The 19,836-nt window shown below is 40.4% G+C and overlaps 1 protein-coding gene and 1 long non-coding RNA gene across 7 annotated transcripts in view; one reads left to right on the top strand and one right to left on the bottom strand.

Moving 5' to 3' along the window:
- Window positions 1-3,807: 3,807 nt before the first annotated feature.
- The window catches only part of DDX59 (DEAD-box helicase 59), a 29,824-nt gene continuing 13,795 nt past the window's right edge, over window positions 3,808-19,836 (bottom strand). The window contains exons 2-10 of one of the 6 annotated variants that reach the window (XM_076337965.1): window positions 15,076-15,204; window positions 14,558-14,668; window positions 11,015-11,844; window positions 8,500-8,667; window positions 7,834-7,923; window positions 7,190-7,441; window positions 6,157-6,309; window positions 5,536-5,664; window positions 3,808-4,146 (exon numbers count right to left, since the gene is read on the bottom strand). In XM_076337965.1, coding sequence (XP_076194080.1) covers window positions 3,883-4,146; window positions 5,536-5,664; window positions 6,157-6,309; window positions 7,190-7,441; window positions 7,834-7,923; window positions 8,500-8,667; window positions 11,015-11,833 — 1,875 coding nt within the window. In that variant the 5' untranslated portion in view covers window positions 11,834-11,844; window positions 14,558-14,668; window positions 15,076-15,204 and the 3' untranslated portion in view covers window positions 3,808-3,882. Of the gene's footprint in view, window positions 4,147-5,535; window positions 5,665-6,156; window positions 6,310-7,189; window positions 7,442-7,833; window positions 7,924-8,499; window positions 8,668-11,014; window positions 11,845-12,442; window positions 12,604-13,245; window positions 13,567-14,557; window positions 14,669-15,075; window positions 15,205-19,836 lie in introns of those variants that run through there. The other 5 variants (XM_076337966.1, XM_076337967.1, XM_076337968.1 and 2 more) reach the window with 5 other exon arrangements.
- LOC143160260 (uncharacterized) lies at window positions 12,715-15,434 on the top strand. The gene is made up of 2 exons (XR_012995357.1): window positions 12,715-12,957; window positions 14,301-15,434. It is a non-coding gene; the product is annotated as an uncharacterized LOC143160260 (long non-coding RNA).

Here is a 19,836-nt window from a genome sequence, read left to right as displayed (position 1 = left end):
CATGGGGAGCTCTTTGCATATACTGCAGTAAATCTATGTCCCCAAACATTAATAACAATTAGTATCCTGTTTCACCTCCAGCACTTAAAAAAAAAAAAAAAAAAAAAGCCATTCTTCTATATTTGAATGACTGCTTCCGCCAATAGTAGGCTATTTGATTCCATTTATTGAGTTCTATGATTTGTTTTGGAAAGTAAACCAAACATCATGAAGAAGCACCAGCTGGTACAAAGAATGATCTAACTATCTAGCAACAAAGATCACCATCGACATTTCTTCCAAATGATCTACCATGATCCCCAAAGAGAGGGCATTCAAGATCGTGCCTCCATTTGCTCGCAGCTATTTATGCTCTTGGTGTTTCACAACTAACAGGCTCCAATAGAACAACAAAATCATTAACGTTGCATAGGAAAACTGTGAACACAGAAAGCAGAATTTTTTCAGGATTTTTATATATAATACAAAGCCCGCTCTCAGAACAGGACAGTTAATAAAGATGGCTATTACCATGTGTTTGGATATTATTTTAGTCCACTGTAGTACATACACGCCTAGCAAAACAAAAAGATACCTAGCCTAGGGGACAGAAGAAAAACTGTAAAATGTGTTCCACACCCTTTCTACATGTAAATATTTAGAAAGCTGTATACATCCAATCTGGTATAGAAAAGTATACTTTCACTGTTGCATATGTATCATAGTTCAGGTTCTTACAGGTTTGACATCACTACCCACTACACACTTGCCAACTGCAATTAATTTGCTATTAAAAGTCAACAAGAAGTCACCTGCCTTAGACCCTTCCAAAACTGCATATATCATTAACAGAAGAAGCAGATGGTCAGGGGAAAAAAAGGAAAGCAAGATGAGAGCAAGTGATGTAGAAGCAACCATTTAACCACTGCTCCAATAGAAGTTTCTTTTAATGCTACACTTTTAAGTTACAGCTTTTGGAGTACTCTCAGAATTTATGCAATTACATCCACTTCTACACGTGTCATGACTGCACAAAGTTTTCATAGCTCAAAAGCTGTGAGGAAAGTTTCAAGAATTTCAGACCAGAGCGTATTTATTGCTCAATCCAGTTTGATACAGGAAACTACTTACTATATGTGAATTATAAAATACGCATTTTGTGGACTGCATCTAGCAGTCAGTAAATAAAGAAACATGATTGTGAGCCATGAACTTTTAGTGTTTTCTGAAAAGACAACCTTTTCCATTCAGCTTTAAAATAACTAGCGTAAGAACAGAAGTTCTCCCCTCCTGTTGCTATAGCCGTGCCTTGCAAATATTCACAAAGCTTTCCTGTAGGAAACTTAAACCTCCCCATCAGAAGCTCCTTCATTCTAAAATAAGAAATAAGGTTCAAGACTTGTTAGAAGTACGCTTGTTCCTCATTTTTAGTCGATACTAGAGATGAAACCCAAGTGTTCAAAGCTGGGTGAAAGCGTAGGAAAAATCGTCATCTCCGCTATCCTTCAGCGGACCCGCCCTCCTCCTCAGGCGAGCCCCCGTAAGACTCTCGACACGGCCACAGATCCCTTTCACGACCGCCCCGCTGAAGACGCCCCTCAACCTCGCCGGGCCGCGGAGCCCGCCCGCGGCCGCAGGGAGGCGGCGAGGAGAAAGCGCCGGCCGGCCGGCCGACCGACCGAGCCCCAGGGGACTTTGCGGGGCGACGCCTCCGGCGCCCGGAGCCCGCTACCCCGCGCTGCCCACCCAGCTCTGCGGCCCCCCGGAGAGCGGCCCACCCGTGCCGCGGCCAGCCACAGGCCCACGGGGTGCCCCAGGGATACCCGGGGGGGGACCCCGTCCCTCACCTCCCCTCACAGCGGCCCCTCCTCACCCGCCGCCCTCGCTCCGCTCCGCACCCGACGCGGCTCGCGCCCTCTCCCTGCCCCGTTTGAATGCGCCGGGCCCGCGGGGATTGGTTCCTGCGAGGGCCTGCGTCAGAAGGGGGCGGCCCCCAGCGCCACCGCCTCCGCCGGGGAGCGCGGCGCCGCGCTCGCCCCCGAAGCTCCCCGGAGGTTACGGGGCCGCGCCCGCCGCCCCGTGCCCGCCCAGGGCCGCGGCCCCAGGCCAGGCGCGCCCCGCGAGCCGGCCGGGCCCCGCGGCTGCCCTGCCGGCAGCGCTTCCTCCCCGCCAGGGAGGCCCCGCCGCCGAAAACCCGCGGCTGATGGGCAGGGAGCCCGGGGCGGGCGGCGCCCCGCCAAATGCCGGGCACAGCCCCGCTCCGCCCGCCGGTCCGTCAGGAGAGCCGGCCTTCCGAACGGAGCGGCACCGGCACCGGGCGGCATCCAGGGCGCAGCGCTTACCGACTCACCCGCCAGAACACCGGGATGATCGGAAAGGTTGAGGGTTGCGGGATGAGGAAGACCACCGAGTACCACTTCATGACAATGAAAATCGGTCTCTTGCTGAAGGATATATGCGTTTTATTAAAGATTTGGCGTTTATCAATACTCGACAACTGCGTTAACATGAAAAAGTTAAAAAAAAAAAATCCAGCAGAGGGAGACAAAAGACAAAGCAGGGGGTGGGGGTAAAAACTTGAGGTTTTCCCCATGTGAGATTATGTTAAAGTAGTAGCAACAGTGCGTAGAAAATAGTACAAATCATAATAAGTATCATATTTCAGATTATCCAAATTCATAGTAGGAGTTTGTCATTAGTAACTATGTAAGTCTGTTATTGTTAAAGAAGCCCTGGCACCAGTGCCACGCTTATGTCACCTGTCTTGCAGCAGGTAAGGTACTCTTTTTGTTTCCAGTTGGGGGGAAAAAAAAATAATCAGCTACTAAGCTTTTAAAAATTCACTTGCTACCAAAGTCCATCTATCATATTGCTGTCCTTGGGCCAAAGAGCAGACATGCAACGCACAGGGCTAACATCTAACTACCTGGGACATCCCAGTGCCAAAAAGGGATGATGCATCACAGCAGCATGAAAGGTCTCACGAAACAAATTTCTCAAGCCTCAGTCTAAAAGAAAAGAAAAAAAATTATTATGGCCTATCTTAGACTTTGGATGGTAGGTTGTACACCACTATCTTAATACAGTTTTGGTCTCGCTTCTTGAAAAAAATGAAACAGCATCTGGTGCCAGAGAATGGCAACAGTTGTTACACTTAAATGAGTAGTAAGTAAGTAAGTATGATCATACATGAACTACAATGTTTCATGAAATAAGAGCACAAATTTCTTATTTAAGGGATGTGGTTTATCCTGTTTCTCCACAACGAAGGTACACTATAGCAGTATAACCGAGTATTTCTGCTATTGCAAAGCGCTCGAGCAGGACTTTTAACTGGTCCACAGGCAATAAAGGAGAAACTAAACCTTCAGTACTGTTTACAAACAATACTTGCATGTATGTTCACAAGAGCCCCCCCCGAGAGCACACCCAGGATTCCGAGAAACGGTCCCACTGGGAGCTTTTATGTAAACTAGCAGGAAGAGATCGAGGCTTGTTTCCAGAGACCCATCATCAATTTTTTTTTTTTGGCGGGGGGAGGGTGTCCTTTGCAAAGATCTTACCTGAATATAAAGACATAAAAATTACCAGAAGAGTGTGTTTCACAAGATTATTCAGAAATATTAAAAAAAAATAAAGAGTATCTTCTCAGTTTATGTTGCAAGCAAGACCAAAGACTACTGGCTTTGAAAAAGGGTTACATAGAGCGTTTTTACTAGGCACTACTGTAATTCAAACCCGCAATAGTCTGTATTTCAAAATGAAGATGAGATAAAAATGAGACTCCTTAAAAAACTGAATATATAAACTTCTTTAGAAAAGGCAATATACAAGGCATCATAATTCCATGTTTATTTTTAATCACACTTTCATTATAATTACATAACTATAAATATATCTTTATTACCTCTGAGAATTATTTTTGTCGTGTTTTCTAATAATGTCCATAATATTATCTCCTGTTACAAGACTATTCTGTAATTGTTTAAGCCTCTGTTGTTCCCTTCTCTTTTGGTCATGAAGATACGGGGAATTAAGCAGCTGTGGGGGAAGAATGGTGCCCGTTGGCTTCACTCTCTTTACAACATCCCAAAAGAGCTTCTTGCTGTTGTTATTGATAAAAGTAATTGCAGTTCCACTGTGACCTAACCTCCCCGCTCTTCCAACCTGAAAAAGCAAAAACTCATTTTAAGTTACCAATATTAAATGGAAGTCTTTCATATATCCTTAAAGTTTATTTTCTGTTACAAAACAGCAACTAACCTAAGTGACAAGGCCAAATCTCTTTCTCTCATCCTCTAAGCACAAAGTTTTAATAAACTTCCTGAGTTCAGGATATGCAGATCTGAAGCTTTAGCTTAAATGCATCTAAAATTACCACTTGCTTATGGGACATACCAGAAGTCCAATATTCATGCTGAGATATATGATAGAGCCTATGGGCAAAGGCTTACAGTAAATCTGGTCCAAACAAAATGTTTTAAAAAACGTTTATTATAGCAATTGCACATACATGTATCTTGTATCAAGCACGGTATGTGCAAGCATGACCATAAAAAAGCCCTTTACTTTCAATGTTCTAGTAACTTAAAATTATTTCTCAATATTATCCAAAGTGCTCAAACAAATCAGAAAAGAATCTACAAAGACTCTCTATTTAGGAAGAGACAGTATGTTAATATTGGTATAGTTTTGATGCTAGGAGAGAGCATTTTTATTTATTTACTACTTGCTTGAAACTTCAGCAGAAAGATAATTAAAAACCAGAAAGGTGTACTGCAGTTAGTAACCCAGAATACTTCAGGAGTTCATGAGATGGGGTACTTCCAGAGGTCCTGCCCACCTATTCAGAACAGGGCTAACTTCAAAGTTAGATCAGTTCGCTCAGGGCCTCGTCCTATGGAGTTTCACGTGTCTCCAAGCACAGAGGTCCCACAACCTCTCTGGGCAGCCTGTTCTACTGCCTCACTACTCTCGCTGTGAAAAAACATTTTCTCCTGTTATCAGGCCAGAATTCCCCTTGAAGCAAGTTGTGACCGTTGGCTCTCGTCCTCTCACTGCGCATCTCCAAGAACAGTCTGGCTCCGTCTCCTCTGTAACCGCCCATTACCAAACAGAAGACAGCAACTAAATCTCTACTCCAGCCCAACCAAGCCCAGTTTCCTCTGCCTCTCTTCACATCTGCGGCAGAAAGAGTGGTGTTTCGCCTGTCTTCACACAGATAGTAAAAACACGGTAAGGTTTGCTTTCTATAGACACAAAATGATACGAGAGTACAAAACAGGAAAAATAATACTGCAAACATAACTGATACAAGAACACTGTCCTAGGTTTTAGTAACTTATATAGGAGATACAAGAACAGTGTTCTAGATTTTAGTAATTTACATAAGAGACTTACAGAACAGATACTCAGCACCTTTCTTTCTTTCCTATAAAAACAAAATCCTGAAGAGGAAAATAATCTTTATATTTACATTTAAATTTAAATTTCCATAGATGGATGTCATATTTCAGTATAGTTTTCAAGTAATGCTTTAGCAATTTATTTATTTACCTGATGTACATATTCATCCATACTTGAAGGCATATCAAAATTTACTACCAGTTTGACATTGACAAGGTCAAGCCCTCGTCCAAGGACTCCAGTACTTACTATAACTTCATACTTCTCTTGAAGTAATCCCTGGCAAGGGAGAAATAAACAAAAATTAATTCTTTTTTCCTTATTTATATTTTGAACCTCTCCAAGCATAGGCTAAGGTCAGTTATACAATGTAAGAACACACCCAGGGGGATTATTCTATTGCAGAAGAGAGAATGGTCCCCCTGTATTCTTGATTTAAATAGGAATGTAATTCACAGAACTAATTAAAGAGAGATCAAAACCACAATTTTAATTAAAAAATCATCAATTAAAGTTAAATGAATATTTAAATTCCCATTTCAAAGCAAATAACATAGGAAATAGTCTCCAGTATTTATCTGCATTTAAAATGGCATTATTATCTACAGTTTTGCTTGGTCCCATCTGTCTCTCCTCTCCCCCAGCAATACTCCAGGTTTTACTGCAGAAAAGCCATAAATTATGACTTAACTCATTCAAATTAAGCCACCTTTAAAAAAAATTGGCCATTTTAAATCTATCAGAACCCCCATACCTTTAGTAGGCACAAACCTGTAATATGTCTGTTCTTTCCACCTGAGATTTTTCAGAATGCATGGCTGTACATTGCAATCCTGTGATCTTATGAACAGCATCACTCAACAGATCTGCTCCTAGCTTACAGTCCACAAATACCAACACGGGCGGCTTGAAGAGTTTCTTATCCTGTAAAATTAAACAGTTCATGTACGAAGGTATTACAACAGTTTGCTGCTCATCATCAGCAACTTGGATTCAATTTCTTCTGCTCATTATCTCTAATATCAACAACATTTAGATGAATAAATGTTGTTCTTAGATTCTAGAGAAGGAACAAGATACCAGCCATGAAACTACACCAATCTGTCCATCATAAACATATAATGATTTGTAGACTCAGAACCCAGCTTTATATCAACACGTGCATTTTTTAGAAGTCAGCAGCTTTTATGTTTCTTTAAATGTTACACAGTAATTCTGAATTTCTTTACGTTCTGAGGTTCAGTTAAAGATTCTTATTTACTTCTTGGATAACCTCAGCCAAGACTCCGAAATTCCCCCCTAAAGCTCTCATAAAAGACATATATTATTATTATTATTCATATAAAGAAAATTCAAGAAAGAACTAAATTAGCTTTCTCACTGGTTTCTTTAATGACTTTTAAAATGACAAACCACTCCCAGGCCATAAAGCAGCTATGACAGTTTAAGAAAGTCCTGTTCCTCTACCACTCACAGATAACCAGTACAAATCTTTGGGATGCCATACTACAAATCACAAAAAAAAAAAAAAAAAAAAAAAAAAAATTAACTCGGATCCCAGCACAGGAATCTAGTTTGCTGCTGCAGAAGGAGGTGTGAGCGACGGGGGTGGAGTAATCCCTGAAATTGCCATTAAAGCTCCTACACTGCAGAACTACTGAACTAGTTAGTGCAGTTATATGCTTAACCTCACTCCACCTCTTCACTATATACAGATTAGAATTAAAGATGAGAACCTGACAGAGATGTGTAAAGACATGGATAATTTTGTAAGTTGTTCTTATGAGAAAAATATTACACTTACATTGAGTATTTCAAACAGCTTTTTCTTTTTAGACGGTTCTTCTACCCACAAGATAATTTGGCGAACATTGGAACATGGCAGATTCTTTTCTCCAATTGTTATTCTTACAAAATTGTGCAGAAGCTGATTTGCTAAGTGTTCAATGCCCGCTGGAATCGTGGCTGACACTAGTATGGTTTGATGATCGTGAGAGATGTCTTCCAAAATATCCAACACTTGCTGCTGGAAACCCATTTTTAACATGGTATCCACCTAAGTGTAAAATATTAGATTTGTACCAGATTTTTCCATAAACAGCAGAATCCTGAACTTGAATTGACAGAAGAACCATAATGTGTATGCAATAATCCAAATGCAGGCATATTTTCAGTGAGAAGAAAAGCTAAGTGAGAAAATGAAAAACAAATGGTTCACACTGGTCTAGCAGTATTACCCTGTCAGGTATCCAAGTCTTTTATAGCCAACAGAACATGCATTGTCCAAACACATTTCAAATTGTGTTAAAAAATTAATTTTTCTCTTAAGAAATATATTTTACCTCTATAATGAACACTCTGTATGTTTAATCAGTTAGACTAGCCACTCACACTGGCTCTTCAAAGACCTCTGTATAGGCAATACAGCCCTGATAACTAAAAACTTACTTCATCCACCACTACAATTTTTATGCCATGCAGTTGAACAGAACTTTGCTTTAAAATCTCAAGAAGTCTTCCAGGTGTTGCTATTATAACCTAAAAAAAAGAAAAAAAAACAAACAACAAAAAAACGCCAGGAGTTAGAAATTCCATGAAAGGACAGATGTCTGTCCTAGAAAAACTATGAAGTTACAGCACATAGGTGAGAAGGGCACTAGTGAAATTACTTGCATTCAAATAAGTCTTAAAACTTTTATGGATAGCACAATAAATTATGAAGCCGTAAAAGGAAATGGACCTTTTAGAACTCTAATGGAAGTGTCTAAATACAAGCAATGTAATCTGCGTTAAAAACAAACTATTTTTGTTGTAAATTACAACTCTTTGTCTAATAAAATGGCATATTTCAGTCTTTGAAAGCAGCAATATCATACATGAAACGTCTTAAAAACCAAAAAAGCTATTATATGTTTAATCAGAAGTCAAAATGTTAAAAAAAAAAAAAATTGTAGTACTGTAATATTTTCAAGAGCTAACAATTATTTTAGTAGTTTAGACTTAGGGAAAACACATCTTTGTGTGTCCATACATGTCAACAGTAACATTTTTCTTTTCTGTGAATGTCATGAAAACATAACTCTCCACAGGATCTTTCCACACTATAGTCCTTACCTTAACACTTTGCTTGAGACGGTGAAGCTGTGGTGGCAGTGGTAAACCTCCTACCAGGAGAACTGTTCTCATGTTTGGTAAACCAGCCATCAGTTCTTTAGCTTGTCTCTCTATCTGAATTGCTAACTCCCTTGTTGGTGCCAAAATAAGGGCAGATGGAGTTTCTGTCTAGAAAACAGGGGAGAAATCTGTTGAACATGGAATTGCTTTATTATTTAGATAAAAAGCTTTCAAGATTAAATCTCCCAATACTAAAATATATAGTGCAGTTACTGTGGATACAGTTCGGCTGCTAATACCCTTTCTATTTGAAGACAGAAGGTAGAAAGGGATTATACCTTTAACAATGCAGGCCAAGGAAGTTTATCCCTCAATTACTCAACTTTTGAAACCAAAAAATGAATGCATGTGTAAGTACACTGTTAGAATAGCTTCCTGACAACAAAAAAAGGCCCACAAAGCTAGTAGTCATTTGAAAGATTGCTTTTTTCTACTTTAGTTATTGCACCGAAGCTGTAACAGAAATTCAGAATAAATTCCACATCAACTCAAAACACAGGATGCTAGTTGAGTCTAGACATCATTAAAAAAAAGTTTTTAGAAGTCTTGATGTTACAGGAACAGACTATTTCCCTTTACTGTCTTGCACACCACTAAGTAAAAATATTAAGTATCAGCCAGAGAAGATAAGCAGTGATAGGAACTTTATACAGCAAAAACATATGTCTCTGAAATTTAAGACCAAAATTAATAGCCCGTCTGCCCCACTATTAGTCAGCCAGGCAGAGATGAATCATTAAAGTAGTACAGTCTTAAATTTTTTTGTTGTTGTTCCTTATATAAGGATCTTCAACCAATTATCACCTCACTGATACTTCTGCAACCCAGAAAACACAAAATTACAGGGTAGTAATTCCTCTCAGATTAATATAGATTCCTAACTCCAGTTAACACACACTAACAAAGTAAAAAGAACGTAGGGTAAAAGAGAGGGGAAAAAAAAGGCAGAATAATGGTCTAGCTCCGAGATGCATTATTTCGGTAATACTGGTCACCTCTTCAGCAAATAAACAAAGCTCTCATATATTGATACTACAATCACGAATTCACTTAAACAGTTTTCTGGATAGTATGTGTTTTTTTCTGGTCTCTAACTGGAATATTTACAAGTGACCAACAGTAGGAGTTTGTTCCTTTCCCAGTGCATCATCAAAGGAACTACACAGTTCAATACTTGTGTCAAGAAGGGCTTTTTGAGTTGTTTTCAAGTGGCAACAGCGTTTAGCTTAACAACTTACCACCACAAAAAAAGCTATCTACGTAGATGTGGAGAAGGCAGGGACTGTCAAATATCTCATAACCAGATTACCCTTATGCTCTTAACATCTCATCTCTCTTTTACATTAAAAATAATTATTTTAAACAACAAAATTCTTTCTTGACACATACACTAACTCATAACATACCCTGAAGATGAAGAATGAAAAAGATCATGTAGAGAAATTAAGTATTATTCATTGAGGCTCCAATTTTGTGCATGTTCTTATAAGCATATAACTGTCTTGCAGACTTTAATGATAATCAGACAGAGGATGTACTGAAGTGCAATACTCCACTGCTCTTAAATGCTCCTATATAATGCTTCCATTCTTAAAACTAATGCTATAGTACTTTAAAGATTAAAAGAGTTACTTAAATAATCTTTATTCATTTGAAAAAAAATTATACACACACATTTGTATATATATACACACACTATATATATACATGTGTATGTATATATATGTGTGTGTGTATATATAAAGACATCTAAACAGTCCAAAACATCAACTAGAATCAGGCCCAGAATTTTCAAATATATTCTTATGCATCTCTTTTTGAATAAAACCACTAAAGCAAAAAGCAATACTGAACCACACAGAAGGTACAGAATACTATTTGCCATTACTTGTCATCATACATTCATGTCCTCACGAAACAAAAGTCTTAATTGCTTTTTCCCACAGTATCAAAGGGGAGACTGTATAACTAGAGGATTTCAGAAATTATATTACTCCAAATTCCTGTTGTTATTTGATGGTCAGCTGAACATATTCCAACAGAAATTACTCTGTGAAATTATGCAAATGCCAAAAAAATCTCGTTCAGCCATCCGATATATCAAGATACAGGAACAACTTCTTGCAGAGGGCCTAGAATTATTTTCACTTTCTATTTTAAGTCATTTAGGAAGTTTACAACATAATTTACTTATCTTTCTTAACAAGGAGAAACTGTATACTAGGTAATATTAATAGAGTTGCTTTATTTCCTGACCAAATTGAAAAAACATTCAAAGTCATTAAAAATAACCAGCACCTCCCTCCCCTCCAAGAACCAACGCTCCATCAATCAAAAGTCAAATAAATCATCGAACGTCAATAAAAAAACCACTGCAATTACATTCTCAGTTACGTTGGGAATCCAAGAGACAAAGTTGAAAACCACTTTCTCTAAACACACGAAGTTTCATTACCTCTTTCAAAACCTTCATAATAACAGGGAGTAGGAAGGCTGCTGTTTTTCCAGAACCCGTGTCTGCGCTAGCCACAATATCCCTCCCTAATAGTCCAACAGGGATCATTTGCATTTGGATGGGAGTTGGGACTTCATAGCCAGAATTCTTTAAATTATGGTTTAAAGTTTCAGGAAAACCACAGTGTTCAAACTCTACAATAGGTCTTGGAACTTGCTGGCCCTGGACAGCAATACCCAGCTGCAGTTTAAGGTTCTCAATCTGCTCATCTCGCAAACCTAAAATAAAGGAATGATCTCTGTAGAAATAAGGTGTATCAAGCAGGTGAGTTTCTGCTTGAGATTCTGCTTTTGTGAGTTGATCAGATTTTAGCTTTTTTTCCTTTTCTTGAGATTGTAGAAGGTGTTTGGCTTTACATTCCAAGCTACAAACATCTTCATCTGTTTTATCGCAGATATACTCTCCATAGCGACCACACACAACACATACAGGTTCTCCAGGTTCTGCCCAACGCTGGGATTTGCTGAAGGATTTTATGGGTTCTTCCGAAGAGCTATCTTCATCAGTATTTTGGTTGTCCTTTCCCAAAGTTGTATTAGCAACACCAACATCTCCAGCTACAGGTTCTGTGAGTTCTTGTACAACTTCATTCAAATTGCATCTTGAAGCAGAAGTTTCTGTTCTAACTGACTTACAGTCTTGGAACTCGGTGGTCTCCTCTAGCAAAGATCCTCCAGAAGACAATTTATTTTTCTTAGCTGTACGACTTTTGTCATCATCAGCAGTCCTCTTGACTTTAACAGATCTTGGTAAAAACATGCTTCAGTATGCTAGAAAGAAAATTGTTACGGTTGTTAGAAACTACTACCATTGAGAAAAGTACATTTTACTGTTACTACAAAAAAATTCAAGTCTAGGAAATACATTTGCAAACCTAGAAACCAACTTTCAATCCCTGAAAAGATCTAGAAACTGCCTTGTTTAAAAATGATCTTGGTCTCAACAATGTTGATGCAATGTAATGCAGTACTTTAAAATAACAGTGGAAGCATGGAACAATACAGAGAGATCCACCTACAGTTAGTTTTCAGTATTAGACATTTGCAGTTGAAGAAAAACTTTGATTTTCACTATCTGTTAGGAAATTTATCCATTTTGAGAGTCAGTCATATTTAAATCCTCGGAGAGTTTAGTTGTTTCTAAGACAAGATATAGAAGCAAAACATGCATTCTTCTAAGCTATGAAAAAAACAAACAAAATCATCAATTTTGAAAAGGATGTGAAATTTAGTACAGGACCCACCCAAGACCACTCCTTTTGTTGTCCTTTTCAAAGTCCACCCAAATTTTAAAAGGCTGTAAACTTTGAGATCTGCTCAGAGTCCAGCTCTGTTTGTTCAGGGTGTCAAAGAACGAGCAAAGACCTACCTGATCAATTTGCCAAGTCTCTACTGTAATACAAGGAAGCCGAATTAAGTGTTCATAAATAACCGTAACTTTTATACTCTGAAACTTTCGGTAGCCGACTCTGAAAGTGTCAGATGTTATCACCAATCGTTTGGTATGGTACAATCGGTAAACAAAGTACACAAAATACCGTAAATTTATTCTGAATTAATCGTACTGCGCATACCAGTCTGTCAACTACTTTTTACATCAGCTGTCTAAAAATAGACAAAGCTCTCTGTGTGTTTACAGACAGCTTTTTTCCTGCGTAACTCAAAGCAATTCAGAGCGATGAAGCACCGGCAGGAAGCTCATCGCCCAGATGAGCTCTGCTGACTGAAACCCGCGGGTCGGAGAAGACGGGCAGACCCGAGGTGCCTGGATGGAGGTCGCTCCCCCTCGCTGTTGGATCAGAAGCCACATCTCACCACTTAATCTTTCGCACCTAACGAGAACTTCCCACAACAAACCTCTTTACAAACTCAGTAACGTTTCAGGTAAGGGGAGCAAAACGCGCTCACGAAGAGTGCCAGGCTGACGAAAAAGACTACAGCCCTAACGGGCTCACGGGGAGGGTCCCGTCCTGCCGCCAGCGGTGACCCCGCTGGGAAGCCCCCTGCCCGCGGGGCTCCCGGGCAGCACGGCATCCTCTTCCCCCGCCTGCCCCAGCCCTCCTCTCCGGCAGCAGCCACACACCCCACAGGAGACCAAGACGGCGCGGAGCCGTCCCCACCCGCCAGCCTCCCCCGCCGCCCCACCGCTGCGAGGCGGAGCCCGGCCCCCACCTCCTCCTCCTCCTCGCCAGCGCAGGGACGCCGCCTCACGTACCGCTACCGACCGGCCGTCGGCCCCGCCGCCGCCTCTCCTCACAAAATGGCGGCGGTCCCACGCAGGCAGCGCCGGGCGAGCGGCCGGCGGAAGCAGGGAGCCGCCGCCGCCGCCGGGGAGCGCTGGGAGAGCAGGCGGGAGGGCGCGCCGGCGACGAGGCGAGCCGAGGGGAAGCGAGGCAGGGGGTGAGGGCTCCCGGCCGCACGGGAGGGAGCGGCGCGGCGCAATCGGGCCTCCCCGGCGGCCGCGCGGGCTGAGCCGAGGGCGAGAGGCGAAACCTCGCGGCCGCCCGCTGCCTTACACGGGGAGAGACGCGGGGCAGGGATGGGCAGCGCGGGCGGGCTCCCCGCTCCCGGGGGGTGGCCAGGCCCGTGGCGGCCGGGCCTGCGTACTCGGCCTGGGAGGGGAAAGCCGCATCGCCGGGAGATGTCACCGCTGAGTTCAGTTTGGGGTTGGGGGGACTGGACGCGCGGCTGCTGACCCCCTTTCGGTCTGCGGGGCGGGCTCGCCCAGCACTCCCCTCCCGTATTTACAGCCTGAGTTGTCAGGTGCTACAAACACGCAAGTATTTGCACGCATGAGAAAAACATGTTATTAACTGCACATGATGGAGGTATGAGGTATGCCAGATCAATGCCCAGCACGTCATGACTCACTTAAAACATTTGGAAGGGCCTGATGAGAGAGCTGTTCATATACTGCAAACTAAGTTATTTTTATTATTTTCAAAAATAAATAAGCATACCTTATTTACATTACATCACAATGCATGAGAACACCAGAATTCATCGTATTTCACTGCAGGGCAGAACAGACTTTCAGACTTAACTTCAACCTGTGCTCTGCAAGACAGCCTAGCTGCAACCACTGCAGCAGTGCCACTGCCCCAGGCAAACCAAGTTCATGGAAAACAGCACTAAGGCTTGGATGTATGTTCACTGAGAAGGCTGATGGTTTTAGCTGCTTGGCCATTGTGAACAGGGTGGTCACTGCTACTCCCTTTCTTTCCAAGGACTCATGTCACCAGGAGGAGGTGTGTCAACCTGTCCCGGATACTCCCTTGCAACACCACGACCCTGAGGTGGTGTCGCTGCATCTACACCATTTGCAGGAGGTCCTGGTTTTGAGCACAAGCAGGAAGACCAGAGTATTCTTAAAGTAAAAGTATACCCTATGACCATAAATGATTTGGTGCATGGGAAAGATACCTTGCTGGGAGCTATCTGGGTTGATGTGCTCCCGGGCACTCCAAAACAGATTGTACCTTACCTCCCTCCTCCGCCAACATGGATCCCATTAGCCTGAAAGCATCCACATTGATGGGAAGTTCCATTTTCTTTCTGGCTCATTACTTTTGTTGGCGATCACCACCATTTTCTGCTAAAAGAGAGAATCCATAAACACTAGCAGCCCCTTTGGAAACACAGTTTAATGGCAGTCCAGAAGAACAGTCAGAGGAGCCAGTGGGAATGGGGTTAAAACAGACAGACACAAAGCTGGGGGCTTTCGAGCAGCTGGCTGCATCATTCTGAAACATTCAGGTCCAGTCACACTTGAAACATCGTCTGTCTTGAAGTATGCTGGATTTCTCTAGTAGATTACCAGAGTAGCAAGACATAGTGCAAATAGGGGGTTTGGATCTGCGTGGGATTTTTAATTAACTGGTACAATTGGAAGAGACTATTGAGCTTCTGGAAAGATTAAGTGGGCATTTCTAGGCATGAAAAACTGTCGGGCACCTTTCACCCACACTCCATACATTCCTCATTCTCTGTGAAAATCCCCACCTTTCTCTGATTCAGCCTCTGTCATTCCGCTGTGTTTGCACTGACTTTCTTGTCTTCATTTTCCCTCCCGGAGAGTTTCTAACATAGGCTAATTTCCTTTTCTTACTTCCATTTTTACAAGGTCATTTCCTGGAATTCAAAACATCATTTGCTCAATAAAGACCAGTATTTCAACAGTATTCAATATGATACGAGATGCTTCATAATTGATAAAGTCCATATACCAAAATGCAAACATCCTATATGTATCAGCTATTTCTGTTTTTTGCTAACAGTAGATCTCTGTGACAGAAATGTTAATCTAATGGAAACAATGGAATCTAAAGAAAATTAAAGTACCTTTTTATTATGGTAAGAACACTCTGTTGTTTTGTTGAAAGCTACCATTCTGCCCTCACCTGCCATGAGAGAAGTGTGCACACTTTGATTACACAGACACATTCAAGCTCTTAAGATTAAATAATACTGTCCATACTGTAATACAGCTACTTAGCATTTTTGTCCATAGTACATATTCCTGCTGTTCTAAGCTGCAAAATGCAGAAGTCTAGCATATGCATTTCTATGGAAGGAATAAGGTAGTCAGTGGGTGTATTCCATGATTCACTTACGGATGCATGACTTTCAATTTTTGCTCTACCCTGTATTTGTTTCATGAGAACACTATTTTGTTAGTAATGAACACTTTCTAATTAGGTACTGATTTTTTTTTTTTAATAATCGCTTTGAAGATACACGTTGCATTTTATAAGATCATTATTATATAACAAATTATTATAAATGCAACACAAATTTACATTCTCCAAACAAACAACAGTAGAGGCAGGTTTTCTAATACACATTAATAGCTTTCTTTTCTTTAGCATATAATGGTCTTTCAGATGAACTCAGACTTCATCACAGCAGTAAAGATAAAAGGAGGTCACAGAGACTATTCAAGCTGGTTAAAGACTAGAAGAAACCAAGTATTGAACAGTCTGCAGGATTATGTTATTAATAAAAACCAGCAGCCTCCCTCTCTCTCATTACATCATCAATCTAGGAATCCTTAAAGAGTTGTTCAAGAAGGACAACCGTTAATACCTAATAAAAAACTTCTGTATTACCAGAAAAGGCTGACACCCCTGTGATTATGGGAAATGTCACTGATGCAGAATACTTGACTTTCCAAAAGCTGTTAAGAGGTTCCTCACCAAAAGTTAAGGACTCAAAAAAAAATGCAGGGTAAGAGGAAATGGTCTTGCATGGTCACACCACTGATTAGAATACAGGAAAGAAAGATTAGGGACTCGCTAATAGGGGTCCCACAGTGGAGGGAGGGAAGTCACCAGTGAATTCTGCAAAACTTAGTACCGTTTTGCAGATTGATACGGCAACCTGAAGACCAAGAAAGTGAAAAAGTTTTCTGGCAATGATATCTCAGATACTTGACACAAGGGCCACCAGAAGAGCTTTGCAAGAACCTTAGAAGACTTGGTTATGATAACAGGTAAAATTCAGACGGACAAATGCAAACCTAGGTACATAGACAGGTATCTGGATGTTGAGTACAGAATGACAGGCTCTGAATTGGCCATTACTATTCAGAAGCAAGATCTGAATATTAAGAGGAATAACTTTGTTAAAGCGTCAGTTCAGTGTGCAACAGCAGTCAGAAAAACAAAGCTACATGGTAGGAAATACCAGAAAAGGTATAGAGAACATTACTGTATAAACTGACAATTCACCTATATGCATGCTCCTTGTAATTGGGGTTTCCCCATCACTCAGTCCCCTTGTCTGAGAAAGACTACAGTAGATCTTGAAATTAAGTTTTAGAAAAGGACTCCGGATATTCAGAGGTGTGAAAGTGGTTCCATGCAAGACAACTACGTAAACTCGTCATTCTGAAAGAGATGACTGAGGAGCAGATACAGGAGATCTGCCGTACCTCAAGTGGCTCATAAAGGCTGGACAGCTATTGACAATTAGTCTTTCTTTCAACAAAATGACCAGGAGTCAGGTATTAACAAAAGTACTAACAAAATGGATTTTTTTCAGCCATTGCTTTGACCCTCTCCGTACTCATAAGTGCACTACTTTCCCCAAATTATCAACATACATGCTCTGCTTTGAAATTGTAATATGCTTTATAGTAAGTGCTCACAACTAAAAAGGAGCACAAGCATCCACAAAATGTAGTATGTTATTCTTTATTTACATGGAGAAGTTAATCAGGATAGATGTACCAAAAACTCTTCTGGAACAGATACTGTGCTTTGTGAGCTCACTAAATAAATACTTTTTTTCTTGGAATAAAGCATAAACATTCTAGTCCAGTCACTTTCCTAAGCTTTTATAGAATGCTGAAATATGTAAGAGTAATAGATAGCGTTGGTGAATTTAATTCTCATCCTTTCAGCTCTTGATGCTGCTAATCAGATCTGAGGCGAATGACATTTTAATAAGATTTTTGAACTTCAAGTTTTGTACCGTTAGAGTTCACTAGATTGTACAAAGTGTCCCCAGACAAGATGGTCTCAGATATCCTACAGGGGTTTTGTCTTGGTATTCTTCCTTCTAAAAACTAGTTAATTCAAGCACTGGCTGAATAAAGTTGGGTTTAAGTCCTGTTAGAAAACCATGAACAATTAGGACAGTAATTTTTGCACATTCTGGACAATTTATCTGGGGATGTCATCATGGAAAATCTTAAGGCTTCCAGGTTGTATAAAAAAAAGTAACATCTGTATTTTGTATAGTCACACTGTTATTTAATTTAGTTGGTAAAACACGAAGAATTTACAATTTTCTCATCTTGTCTATGCTGCATGTGTTCCAGTACAATAGCTGCCTGGGAAAGTACCATGTATTGTTATTAGAAACCCCTGTTCAAATATAGTCCTTATATAATATGCCTCTTCAGAGTAACTTCTAAAATAAGTATTAGGAGCTACAGAAATGTAATAGTGCACACACAAGCGCACATGTACAAAAGGACTAATACATACCGACATAGATTTACTACATAGATACACAGCAACAGATTATTTCAACTTTGTGCAAATTTGTTAGAATAACAAAGATAGTAACTATTGATTAAAAGTCAAAATAAATAATGAAAACAATAATTCAAGCACAAATTATTAATACTAAGGTATCCCACTTTTTGGTCTATTTTAAATTATATCAAGAAGATTTTTCCATATTCACTCACAGTTTCTACATCAAATATACAGAAAGCAAGCGTGGCGTCTTGGATTCCTGCCCTCAATTTACAAACAGGCGCTTTGCCCTGTAACATGGCCATTCTGAAGAAACATGAACCAACCTTTCCCATCATTGGCAAATAATAAATTATTCAGTAAAACAAGATTGGATTAAAGCAGGAGACTGAAATCCCTCTACTCCCAGGCACACTAAATTCATAAGAAACAGGCATTCTGCATACTAATTCAGAGACAGTATCACAAGCATTTCAAACAGCTGCTTGACTGTAGCATATGCCTCAGCTCTCCACAGCGATACCTCCCAGAGTGACCCCGTTAATTAAAACCTGTACCAGAACACAACCTGTAGGCACTTCTCCATCAATCTGGCAAGCAAGGTGTTCTCGAGTTCCACACAGTGATTTCATTAACAGATAAATACATCCCAAAGGGTAAGTGTCCAAAACATTTTAATGCAGTGCATTTTAAGTTTCCTTTGTAGCCAAAATATCCTCATATGATGTTTGAATTTTCCACTTAGAGTGAGCTCCCAGTGTATGCAAAACTACTGAGAATGGACTCGGAGTCCAAATAGCGCCGAATGCATCGCTCCCTCAAATGGCAAGCGTCAGTACTGACAAATCTGAAAATTAAAACATACCTCAAAAGAATGTGTCTCATCACAAGGAATATTTTTTTCTTTATGCTATTATTTTATATTTCTCAATATGTATCCTATGTATCATTATTCTAAACTAAGGAATCCCAGTGCCTTAATGTTTTTTTAATGTTGTAATGGATGAAGAGCATTAAGTTTATGAAGATGTCACTTTCAGAATAAAAACAATTCCCTGAATATTTTTTTTTTTTTTTTAAAGTTTGCCACAGTATGCATAATTGGAGTTAACCAAACATCCTCTGCTTGGGTGGAAGGGAGGGGGAGTGTCTTTCCATTCAGAAGACATGGAAGTCAAAGCATGTTTACTTGGGGATTGGTGCCTGTGTCTGCTTCACCTGATGCTATGAAACTAAGTATTGTTCTGTTTCTTTAATGTTTTGGATTTTGAAGCCACTCAGTAGATTTGTAGGTAGGTAGTCAACAGCAGCTCTAACCCAAAGCATACTTAATGAATAGTTCTTTGATTGAAGGAATCAGTGAGTCAGTGACTCCACTGGTTTCTGAATTACAGCTTTAAAGGAACCACACAGGAAAAGTCCAGATAATCTAAAACCACATCATGGTGGCTAACCATTAACTAGTCAATTCTGCTAATATTCATACAAAACGTCCTGATTTAGTACAGATACTGCACGCAGTATACTTATTCCGAGGCCCAGTTTTTCTAATTTTGCTTAATCCAAACAGGCAACTCCCAAGCTTTTTGCAAGTAAATAATCAGTGAAAGAAGTCTTGGACTAAGATTTTCAGGCTTCCTGAGCATTCTCTTTGTTTGAAGAGCCACATTCTAAGGAAATATTGGTTGATATTAGTCTCTACAGAAATCTGTGGTAAAATTGGAATTAAAAAAAATAACCTTAATTAAATCTGAATTCTTAAAGCATATTACTGAGG

The sequence above is a fragment of the Aptenodytes patagonicus genome, chromosome 5 (assembly GCF_965638725.1).
Source record: "Aptenodytes patagonicus chromosome 5, bAptPat1.pri.cur, whole genome shotgun sequence".
In the NCBI taxonomy this organism is placed as follows: domain Eukaryota; kingdom Metazoa; phylum Chordata; class Aves; order Sphenisciformes; family Spheniscidae; genus Aptenodytes; species Aptenodytes patagonicus.
Note: the sequence above shows the minus strand (reverse complement) of the source record. Positions and strands in the feature narration are given on the sequence as shown.